Here is a 23732-nt window from a genome sequence, read left to right on the forward strand (position 1 = left end):
TTAAGTATCTTCCGCAGTCCTGGCTTAGTGGTCATGATGTGCTTTAGTTTCTACCTATCATAGGTCTCTATTCCTCTTTCAATTTTAAAAGATGACTTTGCCTTGGTTGGCATTTACTTTGTTTCAGGGCTTGAAATCCATCAGTCCATGCTCCCCGGGCCATTAGGGTTTGTGCTGAGAGGTCTGCTGTTACTCTGATAGATTTCCTTGCAAGTACCTTGGTGCATCTCTCTTGTCACTTTCAGTTTTGTTTTCTGTACTCTTGGCATTTTAGCTATCTTTTTATGTGGAAGTATTCTTTTTTGTTCATGTCTATTTGAGGTTCTATATGCCTTATGTACTGAAAGTCCTTTCTTTTCCCTAGATTTGGGGAATGTTTTGCTATAATTTCATTGAATAAGTTTTTCTGTGCCTTTGTCTGTATTTCAGCTCCCTCTGCTAAACCACAGATTAATGTGTCCCAAAGTTCTTGTATGCTATAGTTATGACTTTTTGATTCTTTATTGCTACCTGAATGTAATTGTTCCTCAACCTTGTCTTCAACCCCTTATATTCTTTCTTCCTCCTGTTCCAGACGATTGGTAATGCCTTCCATTGAGGTTTTTTTTAATTCAATTTCATTTCCAGGATTTCCATTTGGATTTTTGTGGGATTTTTTCCTTTTCCAGAATCTCTGTCTCTTTGCCGAATTTCTTGTCCAAGTTGCTCTCTTTCTTGCCCAGATCTTGAATTTACTTCTTTACTTCATTGATCTGTTTACTCGGATCCCTTTAAGGTCTTTGGCCATTTTTAAAATTAGACTTTCTAAGTCTTTTCTATTTTAATATCTTTGGATTCAGTTACTGAAGAGTTGTGAACTTTTGGAGGAGACATGTTACCTTGTATTTTTATATATCTTGGGTTTTTAAGTTGCAGTTTGCACGTTTGTTGTGATGAACATCTCTTACTATTTCATTCATGAGTCTTCTTACTGAATAGCCCTCTCTCAAGGGCTCAATCCCCAATATCCCCAATACCATTCAGAGAGGAAAAACTACATGGCTGTAATAGCAACACCACCAAAACAAATCAGAAATATAAATACAACTAAAAGTCAACTAAAGCTAGCTACTGTACCACCAATGACCACAGAAAAGAAAATGGCAATAATAATGTAGAATAAACTGAACTTAAAAATTTAGTAAAAGTAGTAATAATAAATGAGAGGAAGGGAGAAAGAAAAGAAAGAAGCAAGTTAAATAAAAAAAAAGAAAAAGAAGAATGCGAGAAGAAAGAGAAAAGAACAAACAATAAAAACTGACTGCAAAATAAAAAATAAATAAGATTAGAAAAAGGTAAGAAGTGAAATAAAAATTAAAGTTTTTTTCTTTCTTTTTTTAGTAGCACTGGGGTTTGAACTCAAAGTCTCATGCTTGCTAGGCAAGTGCTCTTACAGCTTGAGGCACCCCTTTTTTGTGAAGGTTTTTTTTGAGACAGGGTCTCCCAAATATTTGCCCGGGGCTGGCTTCAAACTGTGATCTTCTGATCTTTGCCTCCTGAGTAGCTAGGATTACAGGCGTGAACCACAGTAAAAATATAGTAAATAAGAAAAAAAATGAAAAAAGAAAAGTGTTTAAACAATGACAGAGTTGTAGAAGCTTCTTTCTGTGGCTGGTATTGAAACCCGCTGAGTGTGTGAATAGTGAGGCACGGGTAACCTGCTGTGTGTGAGCAGAGTCAGCTAATCTGCCAGGTGTGGTGGTTAGAGTCGCAGCTAAAGTGCTGAGTGAGGGTAATGTGGCACAGCCAGAGTCTGCTGTGGCTCCTACCATTCACATTGGTGCTCTTTGCAGGCTGAGGGTGGGGCCGGTCAAGGGTGTGTTGTCACCTGTCACCATCAGGGCTGCCTTCACTTTAGGAACTTTTCTTCTTTACTTACTTGGACCGCTGTTGGCCTCAGTGAACACTGCAGCCTGTGGGCCAGCAGGTTCCCACTCCCTCCAGAGGCCCCACAGTTTGTGCACCCAGGGTGGCTGTTCTCCAAGCCTAGGGGTGTTCTCAAGTCCAGAGAGCAGGGCATACAGACAGCTCTAAGATCTGCACCCAAGGGGAGGACTGAGAGACCCCCGCACTCTGCTTGCCTGCCTGCAGCCTTGCCACTTTCAGAAGCTGCCCAGCAGTAAATCACCATGCAGAGGGAGGAGACTGCTACCAGGGCTCTCAGTCCCGCCCTGCAACAAACTTGGTGTGGCAGGAGGCAGCTCTGGAGGTCCAACAGTCTGCGGGCCATGGGCTCAGAACCCTCAGTCTCTGCAGTAACCCTCAGTAATGGGGCTGTCTCCTCACCACAGAGGATAGGCCCCGGCCACCACAAATATTCAGTCTACGGTAGGAAGTAATTGGAATCTTCTGGTTTCCTTGTTAATGTAGATGGGAGCTCCCATCCCCCATACCTCATTCTTTTTGTCCGAGTTGATTTTCTGATCATAGGGTGAGCAGATCAGCACACAGTATTCTAAATATAAGGTCAGAACAATTCCTTCTTACTTTATTTAATATCTTTGTTTATATTAGGAAGAACTTTGTTTTTACTTCTTACTAGGCTGTGTTAGAACGGAATTTTATCTTCCAAATTTGTTAAACATTTTGCTAAATATGGAATGATATTTTGATATTTTTCCCCTTCCAGTCAAGAGCCCTCTTCTCTTTGTAGGATTTAAGAATGGCCAAAAGAACTAGCTCATGCTTGTGGAATCTCCAAATCCACAATACGCAGATGAGTCATCACCTCACTAATGGAAGTATCAGTGTACAGTAGCGTCTTAAGAACATTTTCACCATCAAAAAGAAGACTCAGACTCCACTGCTTTTTCACCATTGTCCCTTTTCTGCTCCAGATTCAATCAGGATTCTCAGTACATTGGGTTACCGGTCCCCTTAGTCTCTTCTGATCCTGACACATCCACTGTTGTCACTGGGCTTCCATGATGTTTGTACTTTTGCAGAGGACTGGTGACTTACTTTACCGACAGAGACTGCAGTTGTGTGGACACATATGGGGCTCACTCTTACTCTCCCTGGAGGAAAGTGACTTTCTAAAGAAGGCTGTGTTTTGCTTGTCACAGTCCTGATGTTTACACATTAGCAGAACATAGCTATTGTGAGTGCTTTGTTGGGGATCCATTATTTCAGAACAGCACGGAAATGAAGTATTTTCTGTTCTACATACTAAAGTAACTTAGCTAACGTGTGAAATACCAAGTGAGTGGTAACAGTTGTTGAATTATATAGTTCCTAAATTACGAATTTTTTGTGTTACAAGTTTTCTTTCAAAATGTTGGTAGCTGGGCACTGGTGGCTCAATGCCTATAATCCTAGCTCCTTGGGAGACTGAGATCAGGAGGATCTCAGTTAAAGGCTAGCCTGGGCAAAAAGTTTGCAAGAACTCATCTCCAAAATAACCAAAGCAAAATGGACTGGAGGTGTGAGTCAAATGGTAGAGTACCTGCTTTCAAGGGCGGAGCCCTGAGTTCAAACCCCAGTCCCACCAAAAAAAAAATAATAATAATAATTAAAAAATAAAAACTTTATATAAAGAATTTAAGAACCTTAACGATAAAAGAACAGTTATTCTAATAAGTGGGCAGATCATCAGAACAGACACTCTCAAAAGAACTACAGGGCTCACACTTGTCATCCCAGCTGCTTAGGAGGTGGTGATCAGGAGGATCTCAGTTCAAGGCCCTTGCAGGCAAATAGCCAACAGCTGGATGTGGAAGCACACTTATCTATGCAGGAAGAATAGGCAGGAAGATCTTGTGGTCCAGGGTCAGTCCTGGCAGACACGTGAGACTACTGAAAAATAACTAACACAAAACATGGCTAGGGGCGTAGCTCAGTGGTAAAGGGCCTGCCTAGCAACCGCAGGCCCTAAATTCATACCCCAGTACCACCAAACAATTTTAAAAAGTACAAAAGGCCAATGAATATATGAAAAAATGCTCTACATCTTTAGCTATCAAGGAAATGCAAATCAAAACTACATTCTCACCCCAGTAAGAATGGCCATTCTCAAAAAGCAAAAATAAATGCTAATGAGGATGTAGAGAAAAAGAAGGCCTTATACATTGCTGGAGAGAATGTAGATTAGCGCAACCACCCTGGGAAGCTGTAGAGGTTCTTCAAAACCTAAAACTCAAACCCCCATATGATCCAGCCACTCTACTCCTGAGCAGGTACCTGAAGGAAATGCAGTCAGTCTGCATAAGGGAGGCCACCACACCCATGTTTACTGGGGCCCTGTTCACGATCGCCAAGCCAGGGAGTCAACCAAGGACCATCAGCAGAGGATGAATAAAGAACATGTGGCATATATCTATACCTAGATTTTCAGCCATAAAGAATGAACTGATGTCATTTGCAGGAAAATGGATGGAACAAGATGTCATCATGCTGAGTGAGATAAGTAATGAGTCAGGAGCTGAAAGAAGTAGCTCATGTTTTCTCTCATGTGTGGAAGCTAGAAGTTTAAAAAAAGAAGGCAGCCTGATAATAGGTAGTGCCTTTCAGTGACCTGGGAAGGGTAAGGGACCTGAGGAAATGGGAATTTTGGCTTGGTCCTTGTGGTGGATGTTCCCATAAGGTTTAGTCTCTGATGATCTGTCCATAGAATACTACCACATCTATCAAAGGTGCTCGCCTACTGGAGGGGAGTGAGGGGTTCATGAACTCCTGGACTCATGAATGCTTGCGTATTCTTAAACTTGTTCAGTCTCATGAATCACCACTCCAACAGAGTAAGATCAAGTGTGCTGGAACTGAGTCCCAGAGGAAGGGAACAGTGGGCCAAACAAAGGTGTATGTCTGCCCTGTCAGGCCACTTCATTAACTCATGAGCAGATGTTCACTGAGTGCCTGCTGTTGTGCTGGGCACCTTCTAACAAAGCACACAAATATGCCTGCTCTCAGGTAGCTTACCTTGAAGCTGGTCTATTCAGCAGCAAAGGCTTGTTGAAACTTGTGCAGCTAGCAGGTGTGATACAAATGCATCCTTGGACTTCCCCGGCTAACTTCACCCCACTTGTTGAGGTCACTGCATTCCAGATGGATAGCTAACAAGCATACACGCCAGGGTGGCGTCCTTCTGCAGGATTCTGCTGTAACTTCCATGGTTTAGACAAGTGGATGCTATCAGTGTGACATAAGGACTCCTTCCATGAAGAACGAGGAGATGAACTGGTATGTTTAGCACCTGTGGGTGACATGCTGGCACCACTCAGGCTCTGTAGGATTTCAGTCTCAGACCAAAATCAGAGGCCAGGATGGAACCACATTCCTTGGTGCATAAGCATTTTGGGGCAGCCCTCAGGTTCACTGGACACACAGGAATGGAGAGGCTTTCTATCCACACCCTGGTTTATAGACCACACCTCTGCCAGTCTTGGTTAGATTGATTTGGGACATGGCAGGGCAGAGTATATTAGGAGAAAAAATATCTCAGACAGGAAATGACTATAGGATGCTGGCAGACAGATACTATCAGCAAATAAAAATAATTGTTAGTATGCTAGCCAGACCCACATTTTTTCATTTAATTCTCAAAGCAAGAAGAGATGAGGAAAAACCCCTGTGAGTTTAGCAGTCTGGTTATATTAAAAATTAAAGCAGAATTTGCCTCAACAAAGGAGGACATTTTTCAGTATTGAGATAAATGATTATTAAGACAGACCCTCCCCACCCTCCTTGCTGCGGTCACTGTCTGTAGAAAGGGACAACGTTTTTCCTTTTGGGGAATATTAGGAAGTGCAGTTATATATTTCTGCTCTGGAAACCACATTTGGTTCTGGGCACCGCACTTTTAAAAGCCATTGACAAATTGGAAGATGTTCAGAGGAAAATGACCCAGATGGTGAGAGAATAAGAAACAAGTTATATGAGAAACAGTTGGAGGAAGTAGGGAGGGTAGCCTGAAGAGGAAAATAGTAACCAGAAAGTATCAGAGAGCCAGAGTTTTCAGTTTCTAGAAGGGACACCAAAGAGGTTAGGATCCATCATGCCTCCCAGAACAAGGGCCTTTGTGGGGCTGTGCAACCAAGAGCATCTCAAACTCGAAACAGGAGGAAGCCATGCCAAAATGAGGGGCATCTTTGGAGCAGGCACTCAGCTGCCTTTCTGAGTTATCTAACAATCAGCCTCTGCGCATACTGTACTTCCTCCAGGGCCCTCCGGCACTTCCCATGGCCAGTAACCCTTCTTCCTTGGTAACCTTGGTAAGGTGTAATAACCCCTTTCGGAAGTACTTCCGTCAGGTTGCTTTGTATTCAGTTCCATTCACATGTTTCCATCTCCAGCCTCTGAATAGTCCACACTTTCCTACCCTGACATGAAATTCAGTAGTTAATGTACCCTACCTCTGCACATGGGCCAAACAAAGTAAAATAATTTTCTAGTTGTATTAGTGAGGAGAAGTAAAGGGTATTTGTAACCAAATACCCAAGCAAGACCACCCAAGAGATGTAATCATGGAGGTGGATTCTGAATGTAGGGTCACTGTGAGGGGCACATCTGTACTTCAGACTGACCCACGTGCATTGTCCTGATAACTCAAGAACTGCTTGCACCCTGTATAGCTATCCTTATCTCAACCAGCAAAAACCCTTGTTCCTTCCTATTATTGCTTATACTCTCTCTACAACAAAATTAGAAATAAGGGCAAAATAGTTTCTGCTGGGTATTGAGGGGGGGGAGAGGGAGGGGGAGGAGTGGGTGGTAAGGGAGGGGGTGGGGGCAGGGGGGAGAAATGAACCAAGCCTTGTATGCACATATGAATAATAAAAGAAAAATGAAAAAAAAAAAAAAGGTGTTACCATGGGAGAAATCAAGAAAGGGAAAAAAAAAGAACTGCTTGCAATGTATGTAATTGTCTTAAGCAGTGAGCAGCTCTTGGCAAAGTTCCAAACAAAACCAAGTGTAATCTTCCCTTAGTTTTCCTTGGAGACTTTTCTAGGGCCAATTCAATCTATATTTAAAACATGCCAAAAAATGTTTTTGTCTTTCTGTGTAAAACAGAGTTAGATCTTAGACTCCCACGGTTACAAGGGTACTGTCACTCACATGGCTGTCCAGTGGGGCATTTGAAAGTTAAGAGGGATGCAGGACTGTGATCTTGGTGGTAGACAGTCCCAAGAATTGCAGTGTCCACATCCCTGGACCTCTCCACGAAGGCAGGTAGCACCCCTCATCTCTGTCTCAATGTGAAACGCTCTTATGAATTCCCCCTGTGTTACTACCAGTGGGAATCAGACTGAATGCTACATGAATTCCAGGAGGACCCAGCGTTTTTTTGTTGTTGTTGTTGTTTTGTTTTTTTGCAGTACTGGGGCTTGAACTCAGGGCCTTCACCTTGAGCCACTCCACCAGTCCTATTTTTGTGAAAGGTTTTTCAAGATATGGTCTCACAGAGTATTTGCCCTGGCTGGCTTCAAACCATGATCCTGATCTCTGCCTCCTGAGTAGCAAGGATTACAAGTGTGAGCCACCAGCACCCGGTCAGCTTTGTTCCTTTAACTTCCTTGTTACCTAGTGTGCGAGGTACTCAGGATTTGTTAAAACAGGGAATGCAGTAGGGAGGGTACCCAGATGTCTCGTACATATCTCAAAGTCTTCCAAAATTGATCTGAGCTTTCACTTTGCTGTTTCTGTCCCACCCCAAATCTGTTTGCCTCCTTACTTATCAGTGTTAAACTACGTAGTAGTCTTAAAAAGTTGGCAACTGTGGCTTCATCATCCTCACCGCCTGTGTCCAGCAGCTCACCAGATCATTTTGCTTCTGGTTCAGAAACTTTCCCTGACCCTGGACACCCCATGGATGTGGTAAGCCCTCCAAGTTTGGCACAGGCAGCTCCTGCCCAGAGTAAGTGTTATCATCTCCCCAAGAATACTCCTATGTCTCTTCCTCCATGAGGCCCTCCCAAACCTGAATTCCTCAAGTGTTCTGTCTGGATTTTTGTGGTGGCATCTCTAGCTTTGTTTCCATGTGTGCTTGGGGTCTCTGTCCTAATGACTGAGTTTCCTGAGCACAGTTACTCAGGCTTTGGAGTCAGTGGCTGGAGCTCAGATAAATCCTACAGTTTCGGGTGCTTCTTAATTTCTTCAGGCCCCAGCTTTCTGTTCTGTAAAATGGGATAATAGGGACCACCTCATAAAGACACTGAAGATTAAACACAGTGCTTATAAGGTGATCAAAGCAAAGTTGAAGTGCTAGCCAGTGTCACTAGCTTTGTGTCTGCCCAACACCTCACAGTAAGCACATAGTTAAAAGGACTGCTGGTGTTGTCAAGCTCTGAGATGTCATTATTTGGTCACAGAAATGCATGTTATTTCTGGAAATTTTTATGCAATAACTCTATCCACAGAAAATACACTTCAAAGAAAAAAGTGATTGATTTTTCCCTCTAACCTTTTGGGTGCGTTGAAAGACACTTGCTCCAAAACAGTAATGTGAAAACCCTTGGGTCTGTAAAGTCCATACCCTCAGTGGAAAACTCTACCTGGGAGTGTCTTGTGTTTTGGACTTAGACTTGTACCTTCCAGAACAGGATGTGTGAGGGATGTCACCTTTTTTGTCTACCTGCTTTGTCAGCTCGGCTCAGCTCAGTTCAGCTCAGTAACTGTCCTGCAGTGCTGTGTGTCAGTTCCAAAGAGAGATTCTTATGTACTGTCTCCATTGTCTCCTTGCTCTAAAAAAGTTTCTCATATGCTCTAAGTGCTGTTTGCAATATAAAACTGAATGCTACACTTCCAAAACTTCCATGGCTCATACTCTGCTAAATGTTTAAAGCCTGACATTTGATCTCTGTGGACAGAGAGCTCTGATTTCACTGTATTTAGCTAGTAAATGTCACTGTAAACATCACTACTTTCATGTGTGGCGGTTGCCCTGTTCAGAGAGACCTTTGTGCTGTGCTCTAGAGAGGGGGAAAAACTGCTTGCAAGGCAGAGATGATTGTGTGTGTGAGCACCCAGTCCTGAGCTCCAGCCAGTCCTTGAAAGCAGCTGCACCAGCTCAGTTAGGACAGGGCCCACTGACCAAACGCCTCCCTCCTCTGTGACGGGCAGGGCAGGGGCATGGGACACCGTCATTACTGCAGTGTGACATTTGCCTACAGGAGTCCTGTCATCTGTTTTCAACCTGCTGTTTATTTCTAACTTTGCAACAGCTCCTGGCACACAGGCCAGCTCTCACTTTTCCTCTTGTTTTGTTTTTTGCTTTTTGAGACGCAATCTCACTGTATAGCTCAGGCTGGCCTCTAACTTGCAATCCTTCTGCCTCGGTCTCCTGCTGAGACTACAGGCAAGAGTGCCAGCATGCATAGGAAATGAGTTTGTGACTGTTTTCATAGAAGTGGTTGACTCCTGCTCTTTGATCTGTCTCTCCTTTAGATTCTTTGCTTAGACATATTTTTTTCTCTCTAGTCTTTGTCTCCTGACATTTTTATAGCTGCCCTTCCTTCCCTTGCCTTTTCTCCATCCCCCAGCCCCCTAAGGACCTATAGGGTCCTCAAGCTGCTTTGCTTAGCCCTTGGTCCCTTGCTCTGCCCCTGCGCTCCTCTAGCTCTAAGCTTTGCTGCCTCTCTCCTCCCCGATCTGCTGCCATTGCTGCTGAGACCACACAACTTCCTCTCATCTTGCCGTCCCCATCTGCACCTGGAGGGCTCAGTGACCATCGGCCCATGTGTGGCTGGTCCCTCGCTGCTGTTGTGGACAAGGGCATCATCAGCCAAGCTCATGGCACACACATGCTTCTGAGGTGTTCATAGCCACATAGGTGCCTGCGATTTCCAGCAGCTCCAAGTAGAACATCCTACAAGAAGCCCTGAACGGGTTTTAGAGAACCATGGCTCTCCTGCCCCTGCCCAGTTACTTATCTAGCTATGTGGCTTTGGACAAATTAATTCATTCATTTAGAAAAATATTTTTTGGCAGTACTGGGGTTTGAACTCAGGGCCTGTGCTTGCTAGGTAGGTGCTCTACCACTTGAACCGTGCCCACAACCCTTTTTGGCTTTAGCTATCATTTGGATAAGGTTTTGTATTTTTGCCTAGGGCAGCCTTGGACTGTGGTCGTCCTCCCTATGCCTCCTGGTAGCTGGGATTACAGCATGCCACCATGCCTGGCTTGTTGGCTAAAATGGGGTCTCACTTATTTTTGCCTGGGCTGGCCCTCAATCTGATCTTCCCAATTCCATTGCTGAGTAGCTGGGATTACAAGCATGTGCTATCTTGCCAGTCCTCTAACCATGTAACTTGAATGCCTGAATTTTTGCCTTGCATTGGCTTTTACTGAGGCCCTGTTTCCCGTTATATTTACAATAAATTCAGAAATAAAGGTTCAAGGGCTGAGGATGTAGCTCAGAGGTAGAGAGCTTGACTAGCATGAGCTTGGCCCTGGGTTCCATCCCTAGCACAGCAAAAGAAAGCGAGAGAAAGGGAAAGAGAGAGAGAGAGAGAGAGAGAGAGAGAGAAGAGAGAGAGAAGATGCAGAAATCAAGTGATTAGCATTACCACTGAGAAACACAGGGCATGGCTTCCATGTGGGGCCCATGGGTTTACTGACTTGTTTCCTAAATTCGACTTGGGATGGGAGGCTGCCTCTGATCTCCAGCCAGGCGCCAGTCAGGGTGGGGAGAACGGCTGCATTTTAAGAAGTGAGAAGACTTGTGGGGCTGCTGAGCTGAGCTTGCTTGCTCTGGTTTAAACTCACTGGCCAGGCAGCCCTCCCCCTGGGGAAGGACATTCTCTTTCCCCCAGGGAAACAAGAACTGTAAGCCCTGAACATAACCAGTGGTTTCCACAGTAAGCAAAAGAAATCCTGCTTGTCTGTGAAATGCAGGCGACCATGGCTGCCTCTTCTTATGGCTGTGGAGGCTACAATCAAGTAAGCACTTAGGAAAAACAGGAGTGTGGAAACTCTCAGTCTGCACCCCTGAGCTGGAGCAGCCCTTTCTTTCTCAACCCCCAACTTGGTCACTTCCTCTCTTCATTCCTCTTTTGTTTCGATGTAGGGATACTGGTCCTAAAACCTCTGAATTCCAGTAAGCTTGGGTTGAATTAATTCACACTGGCCAAATCTTGCTAATCCTGGCTTCTGTGTTCCAGAAGTCATTGATTTGGACAAACAAAGCATTTGGAACAATGTTTTAGAATGACAAAACTGGTTGAACCTGAAATCAGCAGAGCACCAAGCATGGCTTCAGCACATGTCGGTGAGTCTTGGGAAAGAACCCTTAATCCAGGGTGTGTGGATCTTGTTTTGTAGACAGTAGGAAGCCATTTCAATGGCAGAGACCAGTTTTGACCCAAGTCAAGGTCACACAGGAATTGCTGAGGATGAAACAAGAGGGGATATGGCTGGAAAGCTAGGGTGGCTGGGTCCCCCAAGGGGACAGGAGATAGCCACACCAGGTAGGGGCAGTGAAGATGAGAGCAGAGCCCAAATTTGTGAGGCTTTCAGAGTAGAGTTGGTATAGTCTGGGTGAGAAGAAAAAGGAGAAATAAGTCAGATAGGATGCCCGTGTCCTGAAATTAAAATAAGATTTCAAGTGACAGACTGCCAGAGACCCTTCCCCAGCATGATCAGAGTTGCCATGGAGAATCTAGCTTTGGAGAGACACTCGGAACAAAGGCAGGATGGACAAGGAAAGTAAGAGCGGCGGGAGAGGGGCCTGGGAGGCAGAGCTTCCTGGATGCAGCGTGACCGAGAGACAGAGAAAGGAGTAAGTTGGTGCATTTTTAAGACAATCAGCATACTGTAGACTCCGAGCTCCCACACTACAACACACACTTGACACTCACTATCTCCTTTAATCCTTGTAACAGCTGTTTGAGTCAGCTACCTGCCATTTTCCTCCCCATTATTAAACTGGGGTGCAGGAAAGAAAGTCAACTTGTCCCAAAGTTGGATGGCTCGGTGGCCAAGACAAGATGAAAACGCAGTCAGTCCGAGGCCACCATATCCATGCTCTGACCCCGGTGCTGTGCTCTGCTTCTGCTCAGGACACACCGCTGAATTCAGGAGTAAATGTCTTGGAAGAGACATGGAGAGGATGGAGACGATGGCTGGAGAAGTTATGACACGCCGAGCTTACAGTCAGCATCTGTTGCACCCGTGGGTGCCTCGTTTCTGTTCCCTATCACCACCCAGTCCCAACATTTCCCTCCTCCAAAGGAGCCTGGCTTTGTTTCCAGACCCAGCTCTGAGCTCCACAGGCCCACACCGTGGTGGGCCGGCAGGACAGGCCAGCTGATGGCTGCACAGCAGTGGGGGTAGAGGTCACGAGAGCATGGACATGGGCAGGCATTGCAGGTTGCAGGGCACGGCCTCTCCCTGGAAACGCCTGTCACACTCAGGAAGTGGGATTTAATCCTGGCTAAGATAATTCCACTGCACACCAGCAATGGACTTCTAAATCCTTTCATGGGATTTTGTTTTAAATCTTACCCTGAGAAGCTCTACTTGTAAATAACTAGCAAGTAGCTGAACCACACAGAATAGGGGTTTATTCGTTTCTGTTCCCACCTCTTTCTCCCTTAAAAGGCTCTTCAAAGAGAAACTGAGAACCACTGCCCCAGCAGGAGATGCTGGGCTCGGCCCAGCAATGCCCGCCACAGGCCTGGGGGGAGGAGGGGGACGAATTCAGTCAAAGGAGCCTCTGTCCAGCTCGAGAGAACATTAGCCATACTTGTGCCACAGACATTCTCTTCCCCTCCAGCTCTCAGACCCATCTTTTGGTATTTGTGAGGCAGAGAAACTGAGAACGACAGCAGCAAATGTGCATATGAGAGACTTTCTGTGATCTAAGAGCTTTCCAGACTTTGCCTCTCCTAATCTTCACTGTGACCCAGTGGCGGAGGTGCCACTTGAACCCTCACTTTAGAGGGAAATAGAGAAGTGACATAAGTAGCCGAAGACTTAAGAGCCAGTCCTCAGACCTAGGCAGTCTTTGTTCTCATCTGTTCTCCCTCCAGGAATCCTGCTGAGCACCATATTTGAATTAGAAAACCGCCACAGTGGCTGAAAATGTCTTCCTTAACAAAATTTGGCTTTTGGTTGGAAGAGATATTTAGCAGATTACCTGCTCACTAAACCACTGCCCCTGCCCTAAGATGACTGTGCCAAAGGCTTCACTCCGGTGCCACTGACAGACTGAGCCCCACCAATGAGGCCCTGCCTAGCTGGCTGTCCCCTCCCAAAGTCCAAGGTCATAATGCCAAATGTGAGTGGCAACCACTCCTCCCCTCCCCTCCACCCCCATGCTTTTTAGCAGGGATAGGATGGGGCATCTTGGAAGCTAAGGGGACCTTGGGTGGAAGGGGACATGGTCCCTTGTTTCCTGTCACCTCTCTTGTCAATGTCCTCCTGCCCTCACCCTTGGGTGCCTTCCCTGTATCCTGGAAATACCGCCAGCTACTCTTCTAACTCATTGACAGAGAGTTAAGAAGCAAACCTCCAGTCCTTAAGATGGGCCTCTCCCAGGGATACTTGCTCTAGAAGATAGCTGTACATCTAACCAGCAGAGGGGATGTTCGGCTGACCTCCCCAATATGTGGCAGCTGTCTGTGTATCAGGACCCTCTAGCTCACTGCTAAGCCACTCCAGAGAAGCTGGGCTGGGCTGCTTGCCCCCAGTGGGTTTGAATGGCAGAGACTGCCATTGGCCTTTGATGGTACACGGGTGCCCACCCCCCTTCTGCTACTGCTCCTCTCAGCACACAGAGACCCCTTTTGCAGGAATGAATGCAAGCAGGGTGCCATGCCTGAAGATTGCCAGCGCTTCCTGTAGAAAAAGCAGGGGTGTCCCAGTGCTGATGTGCAGTCACCTGGGGACTAGTGGGAAGCACGAATCTGGCCTTCACATGGGATTCTGGGTTAGAAAGACACCACCTTTCTAACAGGTCCACCTGGACGAGTGTGATACGGAGGCTTGAGAAACACAGCATGGAGTCGCTTCTCTCCTTGGTAGCTTCAGTGGGGTCCTCTCCGAGTAGACCTGGACTCAGATTCAGTAGACCAATCCCTCAGATTCTGCCTGTGCTCCTGTCTTTTAAGTCTTCAGATGGAGTCACTAGTGTAGCTAAGGGTACTTAGCTCAGCTCAGCCACCACCTCCACGCAGCTCTTGCAAGTGACGGCTTGAGCCCATTGCTAGGACATGTGATCCACAATGAAAGGAAAATGGCCGTTGAGAACCTGAGTGCACAGAGACTAAAGCACACGTTCTTCTGTGACCTCACCAGTTTATTTAAGGTGTGGAAGCCAAACCTTGCTCCACAGCAAAACGCTCTGTGACCACACCACGAGCGCAGCTCCTTCAGGTATGTGCATTTGTGAACTTCTGCCCTCTTACCTCTTCCATGGTCTTCATGTCTGTCTCTCTCTGTCTCTCTCTCTTTCTCACACACACACACACATCCACACTGCCAGAATCTCATAAACAAATGTTCTTAGAAAGAGATGCACATAAAATCTGAGGAAAACTGCAGAGCAGTTCTCAGTTCAGCAAGGCAGAAATTGAATGCGTAGGTGTGTGCCAAAGATGAGGAAGGTTTGAGGCAAGTGTCATTTGCCTGTTTAAGAGAGTACCTTGACTAAAGTCAGGAGTTGCATGATTACTTTGAATTCAAGCCAGTTCTTCCAGTTTGGAAAGGATAATCCCTTTTCTTTTAAAATGTTAACCCTCAACCATTTTCTCTGCAGACAAGCTCTCCTAAATTCAGTGGTTGATCTTGTCAACTTGGTTGGATTGGGGATCAATCACCGCAAGATTGGTAAAGCACACCTCTGGGTGTCTGTGAAGGAGTTTCCAGAGACCATTAGATCACAGGGGCTCTAAGTTAATGAATGGATTAGTCCTCTGATAGACTCATAACTTGATGGCATTGTTGGTGGAAAGTGGGAAGGGTGGCTGGCTAGCTGGAGGAAGTAGGTCATGGGCCATGTCTTTGGGGGCTGTGCCTTGTCCTGGCCCCTTCCTGTATTCCCCTCTTCTCTGCTTCCTGGCCACCATGATGGGAACTATTTTGTCATCCCCCCCACCCCCCATGCTCCCTGACATGATGTTCTGAACCCTCTGTAACCCTGAGCAAAATAAATCTGTCCTCTCTGAAGTTGTTTCTGTCAGGCATTTTGGTCACTGGTAGGTAAAAGTAGCTAATCCACTAATCCACCTCCGTCCAATAGCATGTGACAATCTGCCACTGATTTCTCCATTAAAGTTAGAAAGTTTTAATAACAACTGCCAGCATGCACCTTTAATTAAATTTGCTATATCATAATCTGCCCTGGCGGCCCCTTACCTTAAGCTAATGGGCCAGTGTCATAAGAGTATTTGGTGTGCTTGGATTTGAGTCTCAGCTAAGTCACAAGCAGCTATGTGATCTTGCAAAGTTGCACCTTTGTCTCTTTGTCTAAAACCTGAAGATAACAGCAGGGTATTGTGAGATTTGCCTGAGGTCCAGTAGCCCGCCCCACATCCAGGCTTTCCTTTTCTGCAGTTTCAGTTACCTGTGGTCAGCCGCAGTGGAAATATTACATGGGAAGTCCCACGAACACATGGTTCATGAGTTATGAATTGTGCGCCGTTTTGAGTAGCGTGCGAGACCTTCCGCTACCTTCTGTCCTGCACTGGACATGAAGCATCCCTTTGCTCACCTTGCCCGTGCTGCACACACTGCCCACCCAGAAGTCACTTAGTAGCCCTCTTCACCGTCAGATTGACCGTTACGGTAATACAGCTCTTGTGTTCAAGTAACCCTCATTTTACTCAGTGATGCCCCAAAGCTCAAAGAGCAACTTGGCTAGGCCAAGAGAGGCCGTAAAGAGAGAGAGGCGGTGAAAGTTCTCGACTTAAAGAATGAGAAAAGTCATGTCGAAGTAGCTAAGGTGTGCAATTGTTTCAGTTCAGTTTTACCATTAGTTATTATTGTGATCTCTTACTGCGTCTAATTTGCAAATTAAACTGTCATAGGTATGTACGTACATATAGGAAACACCACGCATGCAGGGCTTGGTACCATCTATGGCTTCATGCATCCTCAGCGGGTCTTAGAACTCTGTCCCCCACACATAAAGGTGGGGGGATCACTATGTCATGCAGAATGCCACACTGGAGTCTCAAGGCTAGAAGTAGTAGGTGTCCAGTAAATATCAGCATCTGTTCCCCACCCCCCACCCACACTGAAGGGAAGGGGTGGACCTGAATGATTCCCAAGGCTGCCTCCAGCTTTAGCTATCCATGCTTAACATGGGGGCACAGGGCATGGGGAAACAAAAGGAAGAGCTGCTGGATTCCTCAGGCTCCAAGCCCTGGTAAGAATTGAAATGTGGGTTGAAATTACACTGGGAACAACAAAAGACCATTTGGTCCAGAGAGCAGGACGTCTCAAGATCTGTTTGCTCAGCTGAAAGGTTGAAGAGACAAGGTTCAGTGAGCCTACCAGGCCTTAGTAATGGTGCTAAGCAGGCATGCCTGACCAACTCAGAAAAAGGGTTGGTCTTTTTTTTTAAGTGTTTATTTTACTCATGTATTTTTTTATGATGGCTGGAAAATGGGATACCAACTTAGTGCAGGCACAGGCAACCTATGAGCTCTTTTGCCTATCCTGAGCTTACAGCCAGGGAAGCAGCCATCAACACATATGGGATGTCCAGACTAGTCTTGGGTCTACTGGATGCTACTAACTTGCATAAAAATCATGGCGGCGCATACCTACATAGTGCTCAGAAACGAGCTGGGCACCGTGGCTCACGCCTATAATCCTAGCTACTCAGGAGGCAGAGATCAGGAGGATGGTGGTTTGAAGCCAGCCCAGGCAAATAGTTCGCAAGACCCTGTCTTGAAAATACTCAACGTACTACAGGGCTGGAGGAGTGGCTCAAGTGGTAGAGTGCCTGCCTAGCAAGTGTGAGACCCTGAGTTCAAACCCCAATACCACACACAGCAACAACAAATCCACAGTCGACTGGCCCTGTCCGTGGAGGAGACATTAAAGCCTGATATGTGGAGGGCTTTGCCTTCTCCTTAGCTACTTCCCCTGTAGCTCAGCCACACCCCCAAATGAGGATGATCACAAGCTGATTGGGGAGTCCCTTTTCTCATGGGGGGGAGGCTGTGTCATTGTCATCGAGCTTGTTCGCTGTGCTGTGACCATAGACTTTCAAGGCCATTTGCTGCAGGCTAGGAAGACCGCTGCCAGGGCACCACAAATCCAGAGCAGGAGATGGTCCCCCCATCCTCCAGTAACACCCCCTTCTGTGGAAATCCAAAAAACAGTGTTCTGGAAATGAGGTGCCTCTTGTCATTTGCTCATCTAGTGTCAGTTGAGTGGGTCACACAGGGCAGATGATCAGTGAGACAATAAACCGACTAACATGGATGGTTAGACTATTCTTGATGGTGTCCTTGGTGGCTAGGTAAGTCACGCCAGATCAGTGTGTCCGTGACATCGGTGGACTGTGGCGTGTTCACACCTCGAAGCGGCCGTGCCTGTGCAAAAGCATGGACGGGCGTCGTTGGGTGGATGGAGCAGCAGACCTCGGCATGCTGTCTGCACGATGCGGCCACTCTGGAGATTGTCAGCTGTGGAACCGTGCGAGACCTGAGTCCATCGTGATTTCTGTGGTTGTTTCACCCTGGTCTTGATGTTGGGGGTCTCTGTTTAGCGCTTACTCAGGTGATTGAATGCACATAATAAAGAAGCCCATGCGTGCGTCACCCCGCCAGCCGCACATCCTTTCCCTTCCTGCCGTCCACCCCCGCGGGCCGGACACTCCACTGCCCTTCCTGCGGCTTCACCCCAGCTTCCCCGTCCCTCCAACTGCATCTTCTCTCCTCCCTTAGTTGCTCTCAGACGCCTCTGTGTCCAGTTTCTGAAGCTTGTGCCCCACTCCTCGCGGGTGTGGGCTTTGGCTTGTTTTCCCACACCTTGGACACTCACCATATCCATCCACGTTTGGGCCTGTTTCCCGAGCTCCTGGACCAGCGCGCTTTTAGCCCTGCTGACTGCTGTGATTGGTCCCTTCCTTCTCTGGCTGCTGTGATTGGTCCCTTCCTTCTCTGGCGACTCTGCAGTCGCAGCTCTCACAATCTTCCTTCCCTTTAGAGCAGTCAGTATTCTTGTTAGCAAACTCTTGTCCATTCTGACAGATTGAAAGGACCACTGAGAACTCTACTGTCCAGGAATGCTAGGAAGCAGCCCTAGCAAGCAGAGAGGGCTGAAGTGGGACCTGAGCAGCTAGACCACATTTCCATGGCCACGGAGCTGGTGTCCTCCAGAGGGGACATTTGGCCAGCACCGCGGCTGGACAGTGGGCCCTGCGTCTGCACCCTGTACTGACCGCTGGACCCCGTGCCACCTTTGCACCAGAGCAGGTTGTCCTCCATCCTCCTCTGCGCCTCTAGCTCCCATCAGCTCTGGGCAGAGACACCTGGTTAAGTCACTGGCCTGTCCACCAGCTGCAGAGGAGCCCAGCACCAGTACCGGCCTGCTGTGAAAGATGGATCTGCCTGTCACCAGAACTCACGGTGGTAAACCGCTTACATTCTAAGCAGGACCAGGACATTTTTAAAATACCACGTGGCCCCTCCCTGATGCCTAAAATCTTTCTGCAACTCCTTAAATTCTGGAGCTATTTCTGCCCACTTCCCATTCAGCAAAACTGCAGCCAACTGCAATGCAAAAGTAAATTTTAGGGGTCACAGATTTATATACAAAGCTGTCCATTAACAGCATGATACAGAATAGAAAAAGAGTGAAAAAGGAGGCAGCCTAAATTTCCAACACTAACTAGTTCTATGAACAAGGTAATGGTTAAATAAATTATGAAATACGTACAGGAGTTTATATATATTTATATTCATTAGAAATCAAGAATTTTACAACTCTTAAAAACAAAAAATCTGAAAAGAGATCTACAATTTTTATAAGTAAGCTTTCACACTTACATAGCTATGCACATGTGAAAATTTTACATTGGGATATAAATGTATATACGAACACATAAATTAAAGGGGAGTATACCAAAGTGTCACAGATGGGTTAAGTTAGAGGGATTATTTCTTTGAGCTTCTCTTCATTGTTTGCCTTGACTGAAAGGTTATTTGTATTTCAAAGACAGTCCATTGGTGGCAAGCTTCTTGTGCCACCACACATTTTTATCCTTTATCACGTTACCAGAAAATACATTTCCTCACACCACATCCTCAGCCACATGCTCTGTGTTCTTGCTCTTTTCTCCCCGTATTGGAAGAACGCGTCCTTGCGGTGTGACCCTTTCCTCCTCAGCATCACTGTTCCCACTCATCTTTACGGCCACACGTTGGTCATAGTCTCCATTCTGCAAGCCCTTTCCCCAGCCCACTTGCCTCATCCAGCTCCCACCTGCGCTCCCCCCTCCCGTGGCATGCTCCCCCTTCCCCTGCCTCATGGGTCAGTGAGTGCCCACCTCCGAGGTCTTGTCCCTCTTCTCTTGGCCACATCTGAACATCTCTCCCATCTCTATCAGCATCATTAATCATTTTATGAGTTCTTATACCTTTGGGGGCATAGTTGAGGGACTTTGTGGTTTTCCTCTTATTTCTCTAGCCATTCTCATGGCACTTTACCTGGCCATAATTCCTGTTAAGTCTACTGACAGGTTTTTCCTCTTCCTGCACCTCCTGACTATTCCTCTGTGTCAGTGTTTGCTCCCGTCCTCCTCTCTCCATCTACACAGTACAGCCAATGTCCTATAAACATTGAATTGAATTTGGGAGAGTCTGTGGCCTCCATCTGAGGCTACCTGCCTGGGTCAGCTCAGTTTTGGCATGGGCTGTCATTCTCTGGCTTCATACCTTGCTCTAGAGGCTCGGTAAGCCTTCCCACAAGCCTCTGTCTAGCCTCCACATCTGGTAGCAAGAGACCGGCAGGAAGTGAGTTAGACTCTGCTTCTCTGTCCAGTCTCAAGACTGAAGCCTTTATTGGGCTCTTTATGTGACTTTCAGTCTCGCCTTCACGTGCTCTCTTGCATCATCCTCAGTTACCTGATATCTGCCCTACAACCAAGATGGTCTGTGTGCGGGGCGTCCTGCTGCGTTAGGAGCTGAGGTCAGAGTACTGAAGAGAAATAGTCTTTTCCCACATGCGGTGTTATGTTTCAGCCGATGGGACTTGACCTGTGGTGACCCAAATCTGCAGAACAACGAGCCTGCTACAAGTGTTCTTCATCCTTGCTCATCTTACCTCATGATTTAAATTTGTAACTGCCCACTTGCTCTCCATTTTCTAGACATCTCTTGGACTCCCTGCTGTTGGAGAACTTTATTTATTGAGCCAATAACTCATCCCTGAGAAAAAGGCAGACAGATGTGGCACAATGTAAGAAAGAGAAGCTGTGCGTCCCAGCTGTGTGGGCAGCGGCCACGCAGTGTTTGTGCTACGTATCCACAGCAGGGTCTGTGGAAGGACATTTGACTCCTCCCAGGCCCTGGCCCCTTCTTTCCCTCCCCTTTTCCTTTCGGCCTGCTTGGTGCCAGGTGCTGAGTACAGACATGTAGAAGTAGCCCTGCCCTCAGGGGTGTAGAGTAGTCAGGGGGGTCAGCAGGGCGCTGAGAAGTTACACTTTCAGAACGGAAATGGGAAAAAGTTCGTGTTTTTATAAAAAGACAGCTCCGACCATCACACTGCTTAACGTCATGGTTCCCGGCTGTCCTTTGGATGTTGTCGTTCTTGTTGTTCAGTGCCTAGAATAAGTCTCTCTGGTATGCTTTGAATAACAAAATCTCCACCGTCCACATTTTTGTCTCAGCTGCTGCAGCTCGGAGTCAAAATCTGTGCTTAATTAAAAGTGGTTTTCCTTGAGATTAGTTTGCCTTTTTTTTTTAGTTCTTTGTTTCTTTTTTCTTCCCAGTGCTGGGGATCAAACCCAGGGCCTTGCATATGTTAGGCAAGCCCTCTACCATTGAGCTACATCTTAGTTTATTTATTACTTCTTAATTTATGATTTTGTGGGTTTTGTACTTTTACACTAAGGTGCCTCAAAATATGGATATATACAACAGAGATAAACCAGAGGCCCTTGGTTCCTGCGTGTACCTTAACAGCTCCACATGGCTCCTAAGTGTTCTGTTTTCGACATCCCGGCTGCTGACAAGGACAGACTTACTGAACTAACAGACAAACCCCTGTAAGATCAGGATGTTCTCCATGCAGAATGCCTCATTTAGACTATCTTCCGCATTTTAAATTGACCTTTAATTTTTTTAAGGTATTGTGTAATGGACCAGGAACGTGTGTTCCTATCTGTGCATCTGCCCTTCTCCTCGGGATCCTCGGAATAAAGAAAGTGATCATTGTCTACGTGGAGAGCCTCTGCCGAGTGGAAACACTGTCCCTGTCTGGGAAGATTCTCCTTCACCTCGCGGATTATTTCATTGTTCAGTGGCCAGCTCTTAAGGAGAAGTATCCCAAATCTGTGTACCTTGGGCGAATTGTTTGACTAATGATGGTTTACTTCTTTACAGTTCTGCAGTCAGCAATAATATTCACGATCACATTTTCACTGTAAAGTCTTCTCACAGTCCTAAGGATTACTGATGGTCAGGAGTAAAATGTGTGTGATTAACTCCTTGGAGAGACTGAGGTGCTGGGCATGGTGGTGCACATCTGTAATCCCAGCTTTAGGGAGGCTGAGGCAGGAGGATTATGAGTTCAAGACCAGTGGGCTATACAACAAAACCTGCCTCAAAAAGATGTGAGGGTGCCTGGCTCACACTGTGATCCCCAGCTTCTCAGGAGGCAGAGATCAGGAGGCTCGAGGTTCGAAGCCAGCTGGGGCTTTGAACAAGCCAGGCTCGTTCACCAGACCCTATCTCAAAAAACCCATCACAAAAAAGGCTGGCGGAGCGGCTCAAGGTGAAGGCCCTGAGTTCAAACCCCAGTACCACAAAAAAAAAAAAATTAAAGGGAAGGGAGGGAGGGAGGAAACTGAAGCTTCTCTTACAGAGCAAACATTAACAGACAACACCTGTGAAACACTCGTGCCTCTGTACACCGGATTTCTTTTTCTGTATCACTCTGCAAGTTTTCTGCTGGCTGTTCAGTAGTATTTTTGTATTATTTTCAACCTAAATACAGGTAACATTTTCTACACTACATCTTTTGTGGGGGTATTGTTTTGGTTTTGTTTGGACCCCAGGGGTTTGAACTCAGGGCCCCATGCTTGCAGAACAGCCACTCCTGCGGTGCATTTCACCTGGCTGGCCTCACTACGATCCTTCTGATCTCAACCTCCTAAGCAGGGAGCCAGGGCTCAAGGCTTTTTGGTTTTTAGATGGTGTTCTGCATTGCGAAAAGAAAGGAAAAAGAAAAGTATTTCTTAGTTTTTGTTCAGATGCGTAAGGCCTTGTTTCCTGCGTGGAAACTGTGACGTGTCACCACCACCACCACCACCACCAAATTCTCTCAGCACACAGGAAGCAGTTATATTAAATTGGCTTCTGGACAGTTTGCACTCCATGGACTTCCAGAACCTTGACCATAAACAAGTATCTTTTCATTCTTCAGTCTTGCTTTGTGAGTTGTTGGCCTCAATCCAAAATATCTTTTAAATCTCTTGTTCAATTGTTAAAATAAATTAAAAGGTGACCACTGTCATAGTAATAAAAACATGATTCTATTTATCAGGAATCCAAACCTTCAAAACATTAAAAAAAAAAAAGTCTCATAAATTCCAATGTCTGGGCTGTGGCATTTGAAGCTGCCAGAGTTTATATTTACTGTGCCTCAGTACTGCGCTCGCTCGCTCGCTCGCTCGCTCTACAGCAGGTGTTGCAGGCACTTTCCAAGGTGTCTCACCTCACCTGAGAAGAGCTTGGGGCTGTAGGGCCTTGTCCAGGACCCCATGACTAACAAGCGCAAAGCCAGGTTCACGCCCGTTAGCCTGGCCTGCGCAGCCGCATAGAGGCCACACTTCGAGCCCCTGCACCTGGCGCCATGGTGCTGGCTCTTGTTGGTTTGTCAGCTGTGACTGCCCACTTCTTAGGTGTTAGACTTTTGCTATTGTTGTGTCTCAGTGCTGGGGATGGAGCCCAGGGCCTCGCACAGGCTAGGCAAGCACTCCACCCCGGGCCCCGCTGTGCCCTGGCTTCTTAGTGATTTTCAAACAAGGGTCTCAGACTTTATCCCCAGGTTCCAGAGCTCGTCTTGAGACTCCCACAGTGGACAGTCCACACTAGCCAGGGGTTCTCAGACCCGGGCTGGCAGTATTTGAGTTCATACGTTCTTTTCTCTGAAATCTTTTGTTGTGTTACACGATATAAACGCAATGAAGAAATGAGGAATGGTAAGGCAAGAGATGAACTGCGTTTAAAGAGCCATGCTCACCCACGATGACATCAATTAAAATGCTCAGGCTGATCTAGGGTCTCCAGCAACAGCCCTTCTGTAAATGGGTGATGTCAGTGCGTCTGTCCTCAGGGTGATGTCTTCAGTCTCTGGCTGGAGAGACACAGTCAGGGGATGCCTCAGAGCGCTGAGGACTCGGTGGCTTCAGGAACTGGCTCTGTTTCCACTCCTGTAGGCCTGGAGTATCAGGCAGTGATACTGCCATTCAACCTGACATGAAATAAACCTCGATTCTGTAAAGAAAAAGTGATTTTTATCCAGCACCTGAAACAGTGTGTGCATTGATTTCTGCTTGACGCTTTCTCTGCTCTGTACTT

General features: G+C 46.5%; 1 protein-coding gene across 1 annotated transcript in view; it reads left to right on the forward strand.

Annotated features, from left to right (window-relative positions):
- Alg14 (ALG14 UDP-N-acetylglucosaminyltransferase subunit) overlaps positions 1-22739 on the forward strand; it is a 79230-nt gene extending 56491 nt beyond the window's left edge. The window contains exon 4 of the mRNA XM_074050950.1: positions 21278-22739. Coding sequence (XP_073907051.1) covers positions 21278-21508 — 231 coding nt within the window. The 3' untranslated portion in view covers positions 21509-22739. The remainder of the gene's footprint in view (positions 1-21277) is intronic.
- The last annotated feature ends 993 nt before the right edge of the window (positions 22740-23732 follow it).

Source organism: Castor canadensis, chromosome 12 (genome assembly GCF_047511655.1).
Source record: "Castor canadensis chromosome 12, mCasCan1.hap1v2, whole genome shotgun sequence".
NCBI lineage: Eukaryota > Metazoa > Chordata > Mammalia > Rodentia > Castoridae > Castor > Castor canadensis.